The 19,532-nt window shown below is 35.4% G+C and overlaps 2 protein-coding genes across 5 annotated transcripts; one reads left to right on the forward strand and one right to left on the reverse strand.

The window, feature by feature from the left end:
• Window positions 1-1,577: 1,577 nt before the first annotated feature.
• Window positions 1,578-4,424, forward strand: mc3r (melanocortin 3 receptor). Of its 2 annotated transcripts, XM_057356822.1 has the most exons (2): window positions 1,578-2,109; window positions 2,496-4,424. In XM_057356822.1, exons 1-2 carry the CDS (start codon window positions 1,849-1,851, stop codon window positions 2,745-2,747), a joined length of 513 nt encoding a protein of 170 aa, XP_057212805.1. In that variant the 5' UTR covers window positions 1,578-1,848; the 3' UTR covers window positions 2,748-4,424. The 2 variants fall into 2 exon arrangements, with proteins under 2 accessions (XP_057212805.1, XP_057212804.1); XM_057356821.1 differs by having other exon boundaries at window positions 1,578-4,424.
• A 493-nt stretch (window positions 4,425-4,917) lies between these two features.
• LOC130568531 (uncharacterized) lies at window positions 4,918-15,919 on the reverse strand. Of its 3 annotated transcripts, XR_008964707.1 has the most exons (10): window positions 15,801-15,919; window positions 14,942-15,099; window positions 10,541-13,531; window positions 10,189-10,301; window positions 9,824-10,046; window positions 8,247-9,276; window positions 7,512-7,722; window positions 7,227-7,408; window positions 6,976-7,066; window positions 4,918-6,665 (listed from the first exon to the last, which is right to left on the reverse strand). XR_008964707.1 is itself a non-coding variant. In XM_057357463.1 (5 exons), exons 1-5 carry the CDS (start codon window positions 15,817-15,819, stop codon window positions 13,436-13,438), a joined length of 621 nt encoding a protein of 206 aa, XP_057213446.1. In that variant the 5' UTR covers window positions 15,820-15,919; the 3' UTR covers window positions 12,795-13,435. The 3 variants fall into 3 exon arrangements, 1 of the variants encoding a protein (XP_057213446.1); XR_008964708.1 differs by lacking the exons at window positions 14,942-15,099; window positions 15,801-15,919 and adding an exon at window positions 14,324-14,543; XM_057357463.1 differs by lacking the exons at window positions 4,918-6,665; window positions 6,976-7,066; window positions 7,227-7,408; ... (2 more) ...; window positions 9,824-10,046; window positions 10,189-10,301 and adding exons at window positions 14,324-14,469; window positions 14,555-14,756 and having other exon boundaries at window positions 12,795-13,531.
• Window positions 15,920-19,532: the final 3,613 nt, after the last annotated feature.

Genomic DNA, 19,532 nt, shown 5'->3' on the forward strand with positions numbered 1-19,532 from the left:
TTACATTTTAATTTGAAGTGTCAGTGATTATTGCCTGAACATTAATAAAACCTTGTAAAAAATGTTTTTACAATTTATTTTCACATTTGCCTTTTCATTTTCAAATTGGCAGTTCTGCCTCGAGATTTTAGTGAAAATGAAATGTCAAATCACCAAATTGTATTTTCTTTTTCAATTTGACAGGGACAACGCATTGTCAGTGTAAAAATGAAAATGAAAATAAAATAATTTCATTTTATTTTTCATTTTGGCACATATTGTGCACGCAGTTGTGTATAATGAAATTGCTAATCTGGTTTTCATTTTCATTTTCATCGTTTAATTAATTTATTTAAATTTGGCAGGATTTGCCTCCCATACATGTACAGCTGCTTTGTAACAATGAAAATTGTAAAAAGTATTATATAAATAAAGTTGAGTTGAGTTATGGCACGTTTCTAAGTCATCATTTGTCATCTTAAATATCGCAACAAATATCGTACCGTTGGCGTTATACCGAGGTATTACCGTACAGTAGGGCTGTCACGATTATTAAATAATCGTCTCATCGCGATTGTTTGACCTCATCGCGATGATTTCGGATCATCGCAATTATCGCACATCTCTATAGAAGACACTAGGGGGAGCTGTAGTGCATCTGCATATTGCATATTTTAGTGTATATATTGTTACTAAAGCATGGTAATACTTGTAAAAATGTACCACCACAACACAATCACTTAAAAAAAAAACTAAAACATATACAAATTACCTGCAGTACAATTTAATATTATTTAAGCAAATCTCAGTGTGAAAACCAGTCTACCAAAATTTCATTAACACACAAGTAAAATTTTACTGTAGTCTTGCAAGTGAGAAAAAAACAGACTAGAAGCTTTTCTATAACTGATAGTATTTTAATGGTGGCTTCAATTCACACCTGATCAATTTACTTCATTTACAAGTATTTGGTGGTTGTATTATTGACAGGTAAAAGCCTAAACCTTAAATATATGATGACCCAATTTTTTTCGATGTATTTCCAAGAAAAAAACATAGTCTTGTATTCAGAACAATATGGTCGTTTCAATCGCTGAATCAAAAATGAATGAGAATTAAAAGTCAAAGCTCAAAAACAGACAATTAATCGTCATAATCGCCAAAGCCCTAAAACAAACAATTAATCGCCATAATCGCAATGATTTATTAGACAATTAATCGGCAATCAAATTTCATAATCGTGACAGCCCTACCGTACAGTGAGATTTTGATATTGTTACATCCCTACTCCCAAGTGATAAAGAATGGTTGAAAAAAATAAACTCTGTCCATTGTAGTAAACCCCAGGCTTCAGAGGGTTAGTATAAATAAACATAAATAAAAACTACCCCGTCTGATAGCTTTGGAATACACAACAATTAAGTTTGACTTTAAATTAAATAAGACATTTGTTACGTTTTTGCATGTGTGCAGTCACATCTTTCATTTAAAATCCTAAGGAAACACACGCAAAGAGTAGGGGGAGGCTGCAAGCGCTGACGTGTGGCGAGTGGCTGTGAGCGAGTCAGTTTGCTCAGAGCATCTGAATCAGACCGCATCTCTCCAGGAGCATCACACACAACAGCAGCACAGGATTTTTTAAAGAAACATCTGTTGAATTGACAAATCCGACTCTTCAACTACATCTTGCTTTACAGTTCTCCTTCCTTTCTTTTTTATCCATTCCACCATCTTAATCAGTTTTATTGCTCTTTTTATTACTCTTAGAAATTGCATTGTGCTCTCACAAAATCTCTATTTACCTTTCTCATTTTCTGCTCTTCTCCATCACGTTTTTTTCCCCCACTCTTTCGCCTCTATACAATCCTGATGAACGACTCATACCTGCAGATCCTTAAAGGACAGATATCCATGAATGCTACGTCCTTGCTGCCTTCAAATGGCAGTATTTTGGATTCTCCATCGGGGGCGCTGTGCGAGCAGGTTCAGATCCGGGCGGAGGTTTTTCTCACCTTGGGTATTGTGAGTTTACTGGAGAACATTCTTGTCATCTCAGCAGTGGTAAAAAATAAGAACCTGCACTCTCCAATGTACTTTTTCCTGTGCAGCCTGGCTGCCGCAGACATGTTGGTGAGTGTATCGAATTCTTTGGAGACCATCGTCATTGCAGTACTAAATAGTGGCCTTCTGGTAGTCAGCGATCAATTTGTGCGCTTGATGGACAACGTATTCGACTCGATGATCTGCATTTCGCTCGTGGCATCCATTTGCAACCTTCTGACCATTGCCATTGATCGCTACGTTACGATCTTCTACGCCCTGCGGTACCACAGCATAGTAACCGTACGCAGGGCACTGGTTGCCATAGCTGCGATTTGGTTGGTGTGCGTGGTTTGTGGGATAGTCTTTATAGTGTACTCGGAGAGCAAGACTGTGATTGTGTGTCTGATTACAATGTTTTTTGCAATGCTGGTTCTCATGGCAACTCTTTACGTACACATGTTTTTACTTGCCAGACTTCACGTGCAACGAATTGCTGCCTTGCCCCCGGCAGCAGCCGCCGCGGGCAACCCTGCTCCCCGTCAACGCAGCTGCATGAAAGGAGCGGTAACTATCTCTATTCTACTCGGCGTGTTCGTGTGCTGTTGGGCACCATTTTTTCTCCACCTTATTTTGCTTGTGTCCTGTCCACAACACCCACTGTGCCTCTGCTACATGTCCCACTTCACCACGTACCTGGTTCTCATTATGTGCAACTCCGTAATTGACCCTCTCATCTACGCCTGTCGCAGCCTTGAAATGAGGAAGACCTTTAAGGAGATACTCTGTTGTTTTGGATGTCAGCCTCAGGTACCTTTATGTGTTTGAAAGTGAAATGACAGGACAGGGAATGTGATCCAGTGGTTGCTGAAAAAATATATAAATTATGTGTTAATAAAGCCCTTAATGAGCACAAGTGTACAAAAGTCTGAAACCACACTGACATTATGAGATTTCATTATTTAAACTTCTAAGTAAACATAATGTTTTTTCGATTTACAAAAATGTGTATGTATGCTCTGAGATATGACTGTGAACACTGTACCGAACAAGACAATCTATGGAATATTCTCAATATATTCTTCATAAAAGTAAAAGATCGTGGACTCCATGCCAACTGGTGTGTCATGAAAGCAAAAATGGGACTTTTGATAATAAAATGTATTCATGTTATTTATTCGTTAATTTATAAACGTATTTACATGATTTGTGTTAGACCTTTGGACCCCACTGTATACACAAACTGTAATATGTATGTAATAATTTAAATACATGAATACTTATTTACAATAGCTGTGTAACTCTATTTTAGGTATCTGTGGAACAATGGTTATGATCATATAAAAGTGTATAAACACTTGTTTGATTTGCATCTTAGTTAAACCAGGCTAACTTAATTCAGGAAAAAGTCGAGGAACTTTCAGAACATTTAGCATTAAGGTGTCAACTGCTATTCAGAAAATATACAAATTTAAGCTCTGTCTCTCAATAACAATCAACCATGAACTTCAGACCACTGAGTCAAGTACTAAGTGTATCTCTATTTTTGCAATCCTGAGGTAAAATTTGTATCTGACAAACTGCAGACTCACCAATTACTTCTCGGCTGAGATCGATCGTCTATGACCGTACTTCCGGTTTACCCGGGCAGTTCCGTTTTTTTTAAATATGTATATATTTCTCCGTTTTTGCTTTTATGCTCACTTTAACTCTTTCCTCTGAAATACTTTGCAAGTAATGAAAATTTGCTAATTTTTCGACAACTCAGCAGTGTACCTGGTTGCCATGACACTATTTTCACGCGCTTGCTGCAGGGAGAGCCGCATCTAGCACGCACGATCTGTTTCCAGCTGAAGTAAACCGATTGATTACTTCGTTCCGTTACTGCAGCCTGTAGCTTACTTGTCTCTTGTTTAGCTAAAGTACATGCACAAGAACGTTTTTGCAGTACAATTTCTTCAGGAATTGCCTAGCTTATGTGAAATATTCCTATTAAACGTTATACTTCAATGTTTGTACAAATAACAAATGTGTAAATCAATGCACTGTTTTTAATGTTGAAAAGTGTGTGTTCTCTGTTGCTTCATGTGGGAAATCTGAAACGTTTTTTTTTATTGAACCATGTTATTACTGAGTGTATAAGTGAATAATGTTTTTATCAAATTCTCTGCCTTAAATGCAATGCACTAACATTTATGAACTCTGGAGCAAACTGATAATGCAAAAGACTTGACTCACTCATTGCAGAAGCTAGCCATTTAAATGTTTATGTGGCATTCTGTTTACCAAAGGCTTTAAATGACATAAGCTTTTATAATGAAATTAGTCTTGAGCTTGCTGTGGCTTTAAAACTCTGAATTTCATTGGAGCATGGAATTGTTTCTACTAATCTAATAAATGCTTATCCTTCTTGTCATTACTTGCAATGATTTACATTTGATATTTAAAATGTATACCAACATCATGTTTTTCATGAATAAACATTCAGGCAGTCATCCACACTATACCCCCAAAAGACAACTTTATGTCATGGATTTCTTAATTAACTCTGTGCACTTGTCCTGAAATAAACCATAACATTAAAAAGTGGTCAAAGTTCCTATACCAAAGATCAGTCGGTTAATGGTTAACTATCTGCATTCAGTACATAATTTATAAAACACTAGATCTTGTGAAATACAGGTGCGATGAGGAACAGAGTAAACATTGTATTGGAACAAAGGGTGGGGAGGCCTAAAATGATTTTAGAAATAGCCATGTTTAATATGTTAATGTGTGAGCCAATATAATTATTTATATTGATATTATTATTAAAGAAATTTTACTAAATGAATATAATACAATTGCATTGAACGGGGTTTGCAAAATATCTAGACATGGTAAAACCATTGACCTTCTCTCTTGCATAAAGCCCTAAAGATCCTTGTCAGTACTGTAAGATCACAGTGAATTCATGGAATACATTTTATCAACATATGTTCACCTTGCCAGAGAGATGCTCTACCAGTTAAACTATCACAAGACCAGGTAGAGAAGGCAAAGAGACCATAGAAAATGAGCATGTTACATCCAATTATTTATGTAATGTGTTAAAGTTTTGCATGTATAATATGCATCTTATGCTTTTGTACAAACTCATTAGTAAATGCAAGACTAATTACCCCAAGAGCCAAGAATGGCATAATAATATATAATTACGGCTATATTGTTTTGCATTTATAGCTTTAATCCCCCAACACATACACAAACAATACCACCTCCATTGGATAGCAGGGGTAAAGTCATTAATTTTGTACACACATCAGCAACATTACTGAATACACAAGCTGGCAATCCAATGACTGTGCTCTCAGAACTTCTCAACAGGACAAAGAACATCAGAGAATGCAGATGAATAATCAATGAATCATTATTTTCCCTCTACACTCGGGACCCCATGTCTGAAAGACAGAAAACTCTCACAACGTGATCATGAACTCTCCTTTAAAGGGATACTTCACCCAAAAATGAAGATTCTGTCATCATTTACTCACCTTCGAGTTGTTCCAAATCTATATAAATGTATTTGTTCTGATGAACACAGAGAAAGATATTTGAAAGAATGCTTATAACCATACAGACTTTGCCCCCCGTTGATTACCATAGTAGGAAAAAATACAATGGTAGTCAAAAGTGCCCCAGAACTGTTTGCTTTCCTACATTCTTCAAAATGTCTTCTTTTGTGTTAATCAGAACAAAAAATATATAAAGTAATTCTTCCTATTTTCCTACTTTCGTTTACATCATATTTATGCACTTACATGCATATGAGCTTTTATCCAAAGTGACTAACAGTGCATTTAAACTACAGATTTGTGTGTGTGTTCTCTGGGAACCAAACCCACAAGCTTTGCTGCTGAGGCTTCAAACACAATGCTGATACAGAATACAGAACAACGCTACAGAAAGACTTTTTCTTTATCTCTTTTAGCAACCAAGGCCATGTTTCAAAAACGTCTTACTAAGTGGAAAAATGTCTTTCTACATCAGTCTGTAGAACACAAAACCTTTCTGACCCAGAAGTTGGTACTGCAACACGCAGACAGGTGCGAATTTTCCATTTACCTTTTGAATCTTACGTTTGTTGTCTCCACACGCATTAAACACAAGAGGGCGCTATTAAATCTTTCGACGTGCAGGTCATGCCTATTCATTTACTGCCATCTGTTGGCCATCAACTTAATTGCTTTTTGCGATTGGAAATCTTGTCAAAAAGACTTTGCCAACTTTGCCAAGTATAAGATACACTTTAAATTATCACTTAGTGCACATGCAAACACAATACAGACCACAATGTATTCATAGTATGCATTCAAAGTAACGTTCAGAAATATTCAAAACTTAATACACAGGCAACAAATTGTGAATAGGAAATGTAAAATGTGCAATAACGTTTAAAAAATAATAACTTAGCTTAAGCTATAGAGTTAATATAATTTATTTAAATATCAAAATATGACTAATTTAAAATGCTTTAAAAAGTCTATTTACAGTTTTACCATATTTTACAAGTCACATGTGTGTTATTTACACAATGTAAGTGTCAAAACGTTGTCTGATATGTGTTTTCTTTGTCTTCTCCTACGTTCGCTGTTCTCCCTGAATACCTGCAAAGCGAAACATCATAAACCTTCAGGTCTTAGAGGTTTTTCCCAATAATAACATTTCATGGAAATATTAAAATAATTTGGAAATGTTTAAATAAACAACTGGTTTATTTAAGGTACCTACTACCAATTGTTTAACGTTAAAAGAATTATGTGTTACAGCATTTTGGAGATCCATAATTTACAAAGATACAAATAATATCACATATAATTCCGTAACAAATTCCAGACAGGGATGCTACTTAACATTTCAGTTTTCAGTCTATAATATACAATATAGTAAAAGCAATGTCAAAAAACAACTGTTCACCTAGCTGTTGTATATTACGCTGTGTAGGTCTCTGTGCATCTTAGAGAAAGCATGAAAAAACCCTCTTCCTAATATTTTTATAATGTAGCACCTGTAGATTAAAAATGAAAGGGAAATCTGTTATGTTGTTACTATTGACACAGCTAAAGAGGACTTGTTTGTTTCATATTTGTAGAATAAAGAAGACTTTTGTAATATTGAAACAAATTCCAAATGTTCAGAACTGAAGTTACATAGAATAAGACACTTACCCAAATACATAAGACACTGAGGAGTAGTTTACTCAAAGCCACTCCTAAGTAAGCCAACATGATAAAAAGATCTGCATTCTTATCCATATGAGTCAATGGGGTGCTCATATTCATTATTAAATTAGTGCTATTAGTGAACTGGGTGGAGAACTCAAAGTAAGGTAAAGTTGTTGACATACAATCTAAAAGGAAAAAAGTAAATGATTGTAGGCTATTTACTAAAGTAGAAATGAGAGGTAAATTCAAAGAATTAAAGTGTTTAAACCAAACATAATATTAAATTACCTGAAATATTTATTGTAATGAAAGAGTGACTATTTTTGTATCCAACCTTTGCGTGAAGGCAACACTCAAAGGTCCCAGAATTTGCAGGAGCAGCTTTCCATAAGATCAAAGATGCATTGTTACCCAGTGAAACAGAATCCTGTTTTTTGTCAGTTGGGGTGAATATATTTTTTTCATTAATGAGGACTGAAGAGTGGGTTGCATTGTGGACCTTCAAAAAATAGCACAAAGAGTCTCAAATCTGGCATTGCACATCTTCACAAGTTAGTGTGAGACATCTCCCTATAACCATAACTGCATTCATTAAAAATAAACAAAGCTAAATGAATAAACCTTCATGTACTTTCACATATAACTTTAAAAAAGTATTTCTTCTTTGTCAATTCTTTCTCATATAAATGATTTAATATGTACTACTTACAAAACTATTTAACAAGGGTTTTTATTTATTTAAACTAACTAACAATTCTTTGTCTGAAGAAAGATGTACATTGCACTGCATGCAGTTTAGGGAAAAAATTAAGAAAAAATTGTGCTGAAAAGGAAATGTTTGTGTTTTAGCATATTTCCTGCCTAAAACCACAGATGTTCAAACAGAATGATGCCGCAGAAAAGCAGGACAAACACAGACTTACAAACTAGTAAAGTATTTCAACTGTAATAGTTGAAATGCTTTAATTACAGTAGGCCTATCTCAAAAATATGAACATAGGGAAGATATTCACCAAGTCTTACCTTGTACCAAGTAACAGAGGTGAATCTTTGACTGTTTTGGAGGGCATCACATGGCAAGTTGATATCATCCTTGCAAGCTGCCGTGAGGTACCTGTATGTGTGCTTCTCTTTGCCAGCTAGTACTACGCTTAGGGTAAACGCTAAAAGAATTCAAATAAAACTCAAAAACACATTCAGTACTGAATGAATCTAATACTACAAAGAACATACAGTACATACACTTTTCTCTGTTGGTTTTCACGTGATAGATATCAATGTTGTGATAATAGATCTGTTACATGTAATGCGTCCAGTTGCCATTGCTTTTTCTTTCAAATGTATTACTAAGTAATATTGAAATGTTTCAGGCCTTTTTTTACCTTTTAATATTGATTAATTTAAAAGTACATAAAAAAAGAAAAAACTAAATAAAATGTAAGGAAAATTTACTCACCCCAGACCACCAAACGCATCATCATGCATGCTCATTCACACTTACTAACACTTCTTCTGAACTTGCATACCCCCCACTTCATTGGAAAGGTTTGTTCTAAACTCTTCGTGTGGCTTGGTGTGGGGTTGTAGCAGGATTGCTGCAGTCAACCCTTGTGGTTTGCCGAACAGTAAAAACACTTTGAAGATCATTTTTTGCTCTGTTTTTATTTGCATTAAGTACATTTAAGTAAATTCAAAACGTAAAGGCTTTTTAAACATACTTTCAGTAAGTATATCTTCATTCTGACAGAGTATATGATGACATAAAATATAATTTTTTTAAGTTTCATTTCAATGCATTTCAAAGCATTATTCCAGTAAACTGAAAGTACTGTATATAGTACTGTGTTTTTCTGTTAATTATTCTAAATGTTTTCATTAGTTTTCACAAGTGTTTTAGCTTTCTCTTTTGCTCTATTCCTCATTGTCATGTGTACAAATAACATAACAAACGCACAAACCATGACCACAGGGACTGCGAAGAATTTCACATGATTCATGACTGGTACATCGTTTCTGCTGCTTAGCACTGGTTGAATTTGAGGTTTCATGCAGTCTGAAAACACACACATTTACATTATATATTAATCACAATTAAAAATAAAGACAAATAAAAGCCAAACACAAAACTATAATTATTTTTTTAGTAAAATTCTCCTATACGATTACAAGTTTGTCATCTTTATTATATGGTAAGAATTATAATAATACATTTTTTGTGCTCTGGAAAATTAATTCACAAACAATAAAAATCTATCATTCTTAAATTATCCTTATGTTGCTCTTATATGCTGTTTTATTCCTTCTGCAGAACACAAAAGAAGATATTTTGAGAGAATTTTGTTTTTAAATTTTGTGGCCATACAATAGAAATCAATGGGGGCATACGTTGTTTGATTAATGTTTTTCGAAATATCTTCACAGAAGAAAGTAATACAGGTTTGGAATGACATAAGGGTGAATTAATGATTTTTTGTGAACTATCCCTTTAATGCAAGTAGCATATTCAAAATGTTGTATTCAAATTATAATTTGCAAGTACAAAAACAGCAGTACACAACTCAAGGTATTAACCCCACCCTCACTCCCAGCAGTATACTCACCTGCTGAATAATATTTATAATCTTTTTCCTGTATGTAATGGCCCAGCGGTGGCCACAGGGTACATCTGTAAATGCCACAATCTTCCCTAGCAGTCCTAGAGAACTGAAGAGAGTTATCTTCCCCTACCACATAGGAATGACTGGCAAGCTTAAAGAGTATAGTAATGTTTTTATTCAGGTCCTTCAAAACAAGTCCAGTCAGAACATCAGAGCCCTCTTCAACCTGTAGAATAAAGGCTTTTTCAAACACATATCCAGTAAGTATATCTTCATTCTGACTGTCTATATGATGGGATAGCTGCAGACCTGCAGGTTACATTTATGAGCACATTTACTGAAACACTGGTATTACTGAAAACACAAACCTTGTACCAGGTAACTTTCCTGTATTGTATATCTTGTTCAACATTGGCTTGACACGGTATTTTAATCCATTGTTGTTCCTCTTCGACTGACACTGAGATGTGAACCAGTAGCACTAAAATTAAGTATAAAATATAACGCTCATTTGATGCATTTAACTGCCTAGTTTGTGCACGTATTTTTTTGCACACGGAAATACAATCGCAAATTTACAGAGATCGCAGTAAATTATTTAGGTTAGTGTTCTTGTTGTTTACATGTTTGAATTCGTAACTTGCTCGAACACTTTGCAGTTATCCAAAACATTAAGATTAAGATAAAACGCATGCAAGATGTACTGCATGTTCTACTTACAAATAATATATGTGCAAGTTTTCCGCATGATCATGAATGTTTTGTTGTTTTTTGTATATTTTTTTTGCGTATTTCCTGCTTTGGGGTTTCACAGCGTAGTCAACGAGAAAGTGAAAGCTGCGATCTCATTGGTTCCGACAAAACAAAACTGTGAAAAACTGTGTGCGCGGTTATTTTAACTGTTACGTATATATTTAAAAAGACATTTTTATTTATTTTCTTCAAGTTTTTATTGCATGAGTGAAACTGAAATCATTCAGTATGTATACAATAATCTGCACTCTTGTGCACTGCTGTGAAACACAAATTTATTAATACATTATGCCCCGGTTTCACAGACAAGGTTTAAGGCTAGTCCCAGACTAAAAGGAATTTTGAGCTGTCTTAACTGAAAATATCTTGCCCTGACATATCTTAAAATATGTCAGTGCCATTGTTTTGTCTCAAGATGCACATCGGTAATGTTGTTTCTAAGGCATTTTAATAAAAGCGACTTAAACAGCCTAAACTAACTAAGGCATAGTCCTGATTTAGGCTAAACCTTGTCTATGAAACCGGGCCTATATTGTCAAAATATGGGCATATTAGCACGATTCTGTCAACCTTGCACTGGCTACCTTAAGCATCTCATTCTTGCTTATTACCTATAAAGCCTTACATGGTTTAGCTCCTCAGTACCTGAGTGAACTTCTCTTGTCTTACACTTACAGTCCTTCACGTGCACTACACTCTCAGGCATCCAGTGTTGTGCCAAGAAATGCACCCCTACCAGATTATGCATCCTCCCTCCCCACAATGGCTAGGATTAGGATTAGGTGTTAGAGGAGGGGTTAGGATTAGGTGTGGGGAGGGGTAAGAATTAGCCAATCGTGCAGGTGGTAGATCCTTTTCCTATCTAAACTTTTTTTATTCCTAAACTTTGGAACAGTCTTCCCTGCGTCCGGGAGGCAGACATACTCTGTCAGTTTAAATCTAGACTAAAGACGCATCTTTTTACTCTTGCATACACTACACTTCCATAATATAGTGTAAATCTTCTGAGGGTTTAGGCTGCAATAGTTAGATCAACTGGAACCAGGAACACTTCCAAAAACAAATGATGTACTTGTTGCATCAAAGAGTGCAGAACAGTACTCTACTCTCAGCTGTCTTGTCTCATTCTTCTGAGGTTACCACAGCGAGCAGGATGCAGTTCATACCCAGACCTGATGGTAGAGCGGCGAATGGAAAGCAGCGATTTGACAAGAGCTGAGATGATAGAGCTGGATAAAGAAGGACGCAGCGATTTGACACGTCTTCGCTACAAAAATTCAACTGCTACTAGATCATTAATGATAATCTTAAATCTGTAATTTACCTTATTGCTAAGTTTATTTTTATTTTTTTATTTAGCCTAGTTGTGCAAGCACTGTCAAGCTTCTGCGGAGGCTGCAGCTTTTGTCAGAGGGGAACTGGTTGGGTCTGGGTTCTCCTGAGTTTTTTTTTCTCCATTGGAGTTTTGGGTTCCTCGCCACTGTTTGCCTAGCAGGGGGGGCTGCTTTATTTATTTATTTAAAAGTTTTACTTAATTAATATTACATATAGGAATTTACAGTCTGTTTAATATTTGAACTGTGTTTCTCTCTCCCTTATCTTAAAGGGGTGGTGCAACGGTGTGTCATGCATTTTGACTTCTTTACAATGTTAAACGTGCTGTCTTCTCATGCTTAACATGGTCAACTTGACAAAAAACAAGTTTGGCATATTACGTAGTATTTCTGTGCTCAATACACTCCCCCAGCGATCGTACAGGTTTCAGAAAGTTTTTTTTTTTAAATGAAACTGTTTGGTAACAATTTTTCTTAGTCCGTTATTGGACGATTCTCCCGGAAAAGCACGCGGCGAGCCCACGCTGCAGCAAGGAGAGCAGGAGAAGGAGCATGCGCAGACGTCACTTTCACTTGTGTGCCTGAGAGAGAGAAAGCATACATTCGCGAAGTTCAGGTGTTTGTTTGTTCACTGCATTTGGGTGATGAATGTTATATAAACGGTGGATATAACGCTGGATTTGGAGATCGTTTGAAACTGATGGAGCTTTTAGCGCTGCAACTGATGCAGCGCTAAAAGATGCCGGACATGATATGAGATTGGCAGAAACCGTGTGTGTTAGGGCTGCTTTAAATGTGTGCTTTAAATGTTTTGCTTATAGTCAATATGTTTTATGTACAGCTGCTTTGTAACAATGAAAATTGTAAAAAGCGCTATATAAATAAAGTTGACTTGACTTGTTAACATTATTTAATGAACAATGAACTAACATGAACAATTGTACTGGCATTACAGTACCTAATATTTGCAAAGATTAATAAATGCAGAAAAACTAGTTAACAAAATGCAGTCTTATTGTAAATCTAGTGCCAAATGTGAACTGGCTCTCCCTGTTGAGTCTCCCAAAGTTTGTTCTCCACTTACAACAATTGGAGTTTTGGTTTCTTGCCAGTGATGCCCTTGGCTTGCACACTGGAACACTGCTGATTAGGTTTAAGATGTCATGCTTTCCATAACAGTCCAACTATAATAGACCCTTCTCTATTTTGTGTCTATTAATAATTCTTTGGTAAACTTTATAAAAAAATTACCCTTTGTAATTTGCTCTTCTCACTCTGTACATATATACGGTAACACTGATTTTCTACAATACAAAATGAAAAATGCAAACTGCTATAGAAATACATTTAAATAGTTTAAAATGAATTAAATTGTAAAATGTAGAGAACAATCTAAAAGCAAAAAAGCAAACGTCACAGTGAATGTCTTATGACTCCCACGACTTTCTCTCACACCAGCCATGATTTCAATATTTTATCTTGGTTAATAGAACAGGCAAGCCAAAGCCCCATCAGCTTCTTGTGAATCTCATTTTTTCCAGCTCGACTTTGTTCCGCTTCTTGTCTCGAATCCCCTTACTTCCTGTTTTCTTTGTGTTCTTCTAAATATGACTCGATTGCACACCTGTGAAAGGAAATGTTAAATCAGCCAGCCTTCAATCACAGACATGCAAAAAAACACTCTCCTACATACTTTCATCAATCAGTTTTGTAGAAATCGCCCACTTCCTTGTCTTAAAATAAATAACATAATTATTTTATGCTTGCAATGTGTTTGTTACAGCACATTTGCAGATAAAGACAAACCATCGTTGGATGTTTATCGGTAGCATAAGTGCAAGGAAATGTGAGCGAGGGGGGACACATGTGAAGCGAAGTCGGTTAAGGGGGTGATAGGCCTCACCATCTCAAAGTTTCCTGTTGTGCAACAGTTTCTATAGGCGTTAAATACCAAACCAAGAGTAAAATGAGGTCTGTTAGGTCTGTCTGCTGCATGCATATACTGTATACCAAAAACATATTTTATTTAGGAATAGAACATAACAACATAACTAATAGATCATAATCATCTTTGTCTTTTAATCAAGCTGTCCAAATGGAACCTTGTGCTTGAGACAGCACACAAAATCTGTTAACCAATTTCTCATTTCTGCATTATGTGACCTATTGTAAACATCAGCATACAAAAGAACTGAAAATAAGAAGCAATGTGGGAACATCCGTGATACTGATTGATGGGCTGTTTTCCTATTAATCAGAACTGACTCGTATCATGTGTGAAGGAGAATGCAGGACACATTTTCAATCTCTGATTATCAAGTGGTCTAATTTTACTGTGAAATGTGCATTGCCTGGATATCTGTGTGGGGGGTGCGAACTAAAGGTCTTTTGATTGTCAGGTAGATATGATACTCACCCCCACAGTAATAATGCAAAGTATGATTTTGGTCAGGCTGATGAGAGAGAAGCCAAGCAGAGCCCAGGAAACAGAAAACTCAAATACAGAAGGACAGAAAACTGCAGTAACCGTGGAAGGCTGGAAAGTGCTCAAATACATACATTCTGAACATAAGAGAAATATATATTTTTAATGATACGTGTATTATAAATAAAGGTATCGCACAGCACCAAATATGGCCTGAATTACCTGAAATATTTAGTCTAATGAAAGATTCTACATTTTGACCCCCAACGTCTGCAGCCAGGTAGCACACATATACTCCAGAATGATTGAGGTTTATTCTCTGTAACTCCAGGGTCTCCTTCTCTCCCAGAGATGCAGAGTTGTTATAATTGTTATAGGTTGTAATATCACTGCTTTTCTTTTTGATAATAGCTTTTCGATTTTTCTATAAAAAAGAAAGTCGTTTTGTACAATTGAGGGGATTTTGACAGGCAGCAGGTGAAATGTTACTGTGTTAAATGTTACCTGCTAAATGACTTGTTGAGACAATTCTATTTGGTAAAGGAAATGCACTGTTTACATACCAATGATGTTCTTAAATAATAACTTCATATTCTTTCATATACTTACTTTTGTGATTACTTTGTACCACATGCTGTAGCGGTATTTGTTTGTTTGATCAATAGCTTTACATGGAAGTCTGATAACATCATTACAGTTTCCCTCAATAGAATCCATTCCCTTCAATATCCCACAAAGCAATGTTGCTGTTATAAATAACAGAAATGCTGCAAAAAAAGAACACTTCATTCAGCCCCTTTAAAATAATCAAACATCAGGAGCTAAAGTAGGATGAGAATGAGTCATTGACTGAACAATACCAGGAAATCATCTGAACATTTTTTTATCCAAACACATTTTTACACGTAATACACTGATCCATAATCTACAGATTATACCCAATACTAACACTTAAAAGAAACAAAAGCAATTAATGTTAACTTGTTCCTGACTTCCTATACTGTAGGAAAGTAGGGACTCGAATGAGTAAAATCGTTTAAGGGAAACTTTCACTTACCACAATTCATGTTTAAAACTAACTAAATAATAGATTAATCTAAATGCTTTAAAAATATTAAGAATTTTTTGTAAAACAAGGTGGGTTAACAAAGCAGGAAGTAGTGGTCTTTAAAACTTAAACTCAGTTCTCTTTTCACAGAAGCAAATCTATACAAAAAGGGAATGTGGAAATGTATTTCCAGCTAAAAACATTTTACAGCACTAATAAAGAAATTACTAAAGACCTAGAAAATATTTAAAAAGCACATCCGTTTTATTAAAATGCATCATTTCTGCTAAAAGAATAATCGGTTACAGACAAGTTCATTTGTTAAAGAAGTTATGTTTGAATAATATGCTTCCCATATAGTTTGAAATAAAGTAAACCTAAACTTATTTTCTAAAATAATCATGTCTGTATTAAACTTACCTGAACATTGATTTATCATTGTTGTCAGTGTTTGTTAAAGCGCCATCAGTTGTTATAGGAAGATAGTGGTTTTATAGCACACATGAACAGACATGTTCATCAGTCAAAAAGGAGATAGAAGTATGACAGGCTACATACAGATTAGCAGGAACTAAATCAAACCGTGTATCATAGTTTTATTCATGTCTCAGCTATGCCCTCTGCTGTGCTTTACTAAACTGCTGCCCTGTTGAATTTCTGCTTATATTATTATGTTGTTAGTTAATTTATTTATTTATTTTACATGCATATGTGTGGTCAGGAATTGTTTTATATTTTTAAATGACATTGTTTTTAAGGGGGTTATATAGCTCTTTTTTTATGAGAGGGCTTTTACCGGACCTCAGTACAAATTTCGTTCCATTTCATGCACATGTTTTGGAATGACAATAAAAATCCTTCAATCCTTCAATCCTAAAAAGAAACACTTTAACTGTACCTAAAAGTAAGGAAGTCACATGGTTGATGTAAGTTTATGTTTTATGTATGGCACAATTCAGTACAGTATAGATTTTTTTTAAAGAAATCTAGAAATGCAACAAATTTTAGTAAACTGTTTAAATAAAATATTTTTTATTGATTACATTTAAATGTATTTTTTACATAAGTTATTTATAAAATAAAAAAAGTCTTCCAAAAGTAGTGTTCCAAACATAGCCAATATTTGTGAAATTAATTATTGAGATGCTCATTGTACATTTCTTTAATGAAAGTTATTTTAAAATAAAATAAAAATAGAACAATATATTTTGATTTGCTTCCCATTCATACCAATCAAAGTAAAGCAGAAATATGATCAAATAATATTTATTTTTTTTCAATTTCATTTTCAAATAATTACGTGCATCTCACATTTCACACACACATTTTTAATTATGTTTTATGAAGTTCTAAATTATATAAAAATATATTTACTTTGTTTTGTTATTTGTTATTTGAAATATTTTCAAATTATGCAAACGTATGTTATCTGAAGTAATGTGTGCTGTTCTTAATTTACACTGAATTAAGTGAAGTATATTGGAAAAAAATTTACGAAATTGTGAATTAAAAGGCAGATTTGCCCACTTTAAAGAGTCATTTCTCATATAAATACTATGTAATCTAATGGAATTGCTTACAGTTTAGAAACTGCGCTGCACGCAAAAGGTCAAGATGGAAAACATGACTGCATATTTTGCACATTTTACAGTAGGAAATTTTTTTTCAAGAAACAGTTTCTGAATGTGGTTAAGTTACTCCGCTGCCAGACTACACTGTTATTTTTATCATCTATGCAATTGAAAATTTTCTTACAAATTATACATTTTATATATACTGTACACACCTGCTCTGGTGAATTTATTTTTACCATAGATTTTAACCACTGCCTCTCTGTTCTCTCTCTCTCTCTCTCTCTCTCTCTCTCTCTCTCTCTCTCTCTCTCTCTCTCTGCTTCTCATTCATTCATTCACTCACTCACTCACTCACTCACTCACTCACTCACTCACTCACTCACTCACTCACTCACTCACTCACTCACTCACTCACTCACTCACTCACTCACTCACTCACTCACTCACTCACTCACTCACTCACTCACTCTGTCATCTCATCTCCTGCTCTTTTGAAGTCTTTGTTTTCCTTTGAGTCCCATTTTCAGTCACAAATGGCCGAATAACAGTGCTGTAAAGCTGCTCTTTTCCAGCAGTAAATAAGGCGTCTGTGAAAGTGGTTGATGGTAGACTTGCTTTTCCTCAGTCCGGATCTCTGCCCTCCTCTCTCTCTCTCATGAGACAGAGACCCTCCTGGTGTTACCAGCCGAAAGACATGATCGCTTCCATCCTGTTGTGCTGCACATTGGGGATTCCCCCTTTTCTCTTTCCCTCTCTCCTTCTCTCTCCGTCAATCTCCTTATTTGTGACAGGATAGCGGCCGATCGAGATATTAATAGGAGGCGGAATGAAAAGAAAGAGGAAGAGAGAGAGGCTTGTAATTAGACCATCTGGATTAAACAATGCCTTGGCTACTCAGGATGACAGGGAAGTTAGACTTTTGCCCATGTCGGTGACCTGTGATATCTATACCATGACATACAAAAACTAGCCATATTCCCATCCATTTAAAGATGATAGTAAATTTGTGGAATGTGTCCTCTGTAACCCAAAGCTGTGGTCATGTGATGTCTGGTTGTGTAGCATCAGTTCTTGAGACCTTTCTTAGCAACAAGAACATGCTGTTTTTTTTATCTGAGAGGCCTATAAGAGAGAGATGTATGTATGTATGTACAGTTTAAGACCACTTCGGAAATCTGGGATTAGAAACTAATTTTAACCAAAAATGTAACTTTCAAATTTAGCAATAAAACATAAAAAATGAAGAAAAAACAGAGAGGGGAGGAAAAGATAATATGACAGACGTGTATTTTGTTTACATGATTCTTGTCAGGGAGATATCTGTTCATATTGGTCACTGAGTTCAAATGTGTGTGTGTAGTTTGTGCAGTCAGCAGCAGGTCCCTGAGGTTATTAGCAGACACAGCTGTGAGTGTGTGCGAGTGTGTGTGAAGGCCCATGTTTCTGTCAGTGAGCTTGTTCAGAACGCTCTTTCTGGCATCTGATTGAGGATTTCCTTTAGATTATTGTTACCGCTACACACACACAGACACACGCACACACACACACACGCACATGCATGCACACACACGCACACACACGCACAGGCTTTGGTTGACTATCCCCATGGGGACAGTCCATAGGCGTAATGTTTTTATACTGTACAAACTGTATATTCTATCCCCTAACCCTATCCCTAAACCTAAAGATCATAGAACACTTTTTGCATTTTTAGATTTGTAAAAAATATTGTTCTGTACAATTTATTAGCTTTTTTGCCCGTGGGGACCTCAATTTTGGTCCCCACGGTGACACGAGTCCCCATGTGTTGGTGTGTATTCAGGTTTAGGTCCCCACCGGGATATACAAACATGAACGCACACACACACACACACACGCACACGCACGCACACACACACACACACACACACACACACACACACACACACACACACACACACACAGGGAGAGAAACACCCCAAATGTTCCATCAATACAGACTCACAGCTGAGAGATTAAATAAACACAAAGCAATGACAAAGTATAATAATAATAATTATTATAATAATTCAACATAAAATAGTATTATAGAATATAATTATAATAGCATAAATTATCATGTCAAGGGTTATAATATTGTATTTTTTTCTCACAAACTGTAAACTACACTAGAAAATGCATTTTTTTTGTTTTATTTCACATAATTAACATGAAAAATAACAACTAACTCTACAAAATAAATAATTTTATGTTTTTTTTCTGGCGCCCTAGCTGCTGAAATTTTACCGTTTTTATGGGTATTTTTTATGGTGTATAGCAGCTTCTATATATCATTTTGCTAAACATAAGCGATAGCGGACCAGAAGCACTCCCTGGTCAAGTTACATATATTTTTGCATACTAATTAAAGGAATAGTTCACCTTCAAACTTAAAATGCTGTAATTTACTCACCCTGTTGTCATTTTAAACCTGTGTGATTTCTTTTCACAACACAAAAGAAGATATTTTGAAAAATGTTGGTAACCAAAAACCGTTGGTCCCCATTGACTTCTATTGTATAGACAGAAAACCAATGGAAGTCAATGGGGAACAACGGTT

Source organism: Triplophysa rosa, linkage group LG17 (assembly GCF_024868665.1).
Source record: "Triplophysa rosa linkage group LG17, Trosa_1v2, whole genome shotgun sequence".
Taxonomy (NCBI): domain Eukaryota; kingdom Metazoa; phylum Chordata; class Actinopteri; order Cypriniformes; family Nemacheilidae; genus Triplophysa; species Triplophysa rosa.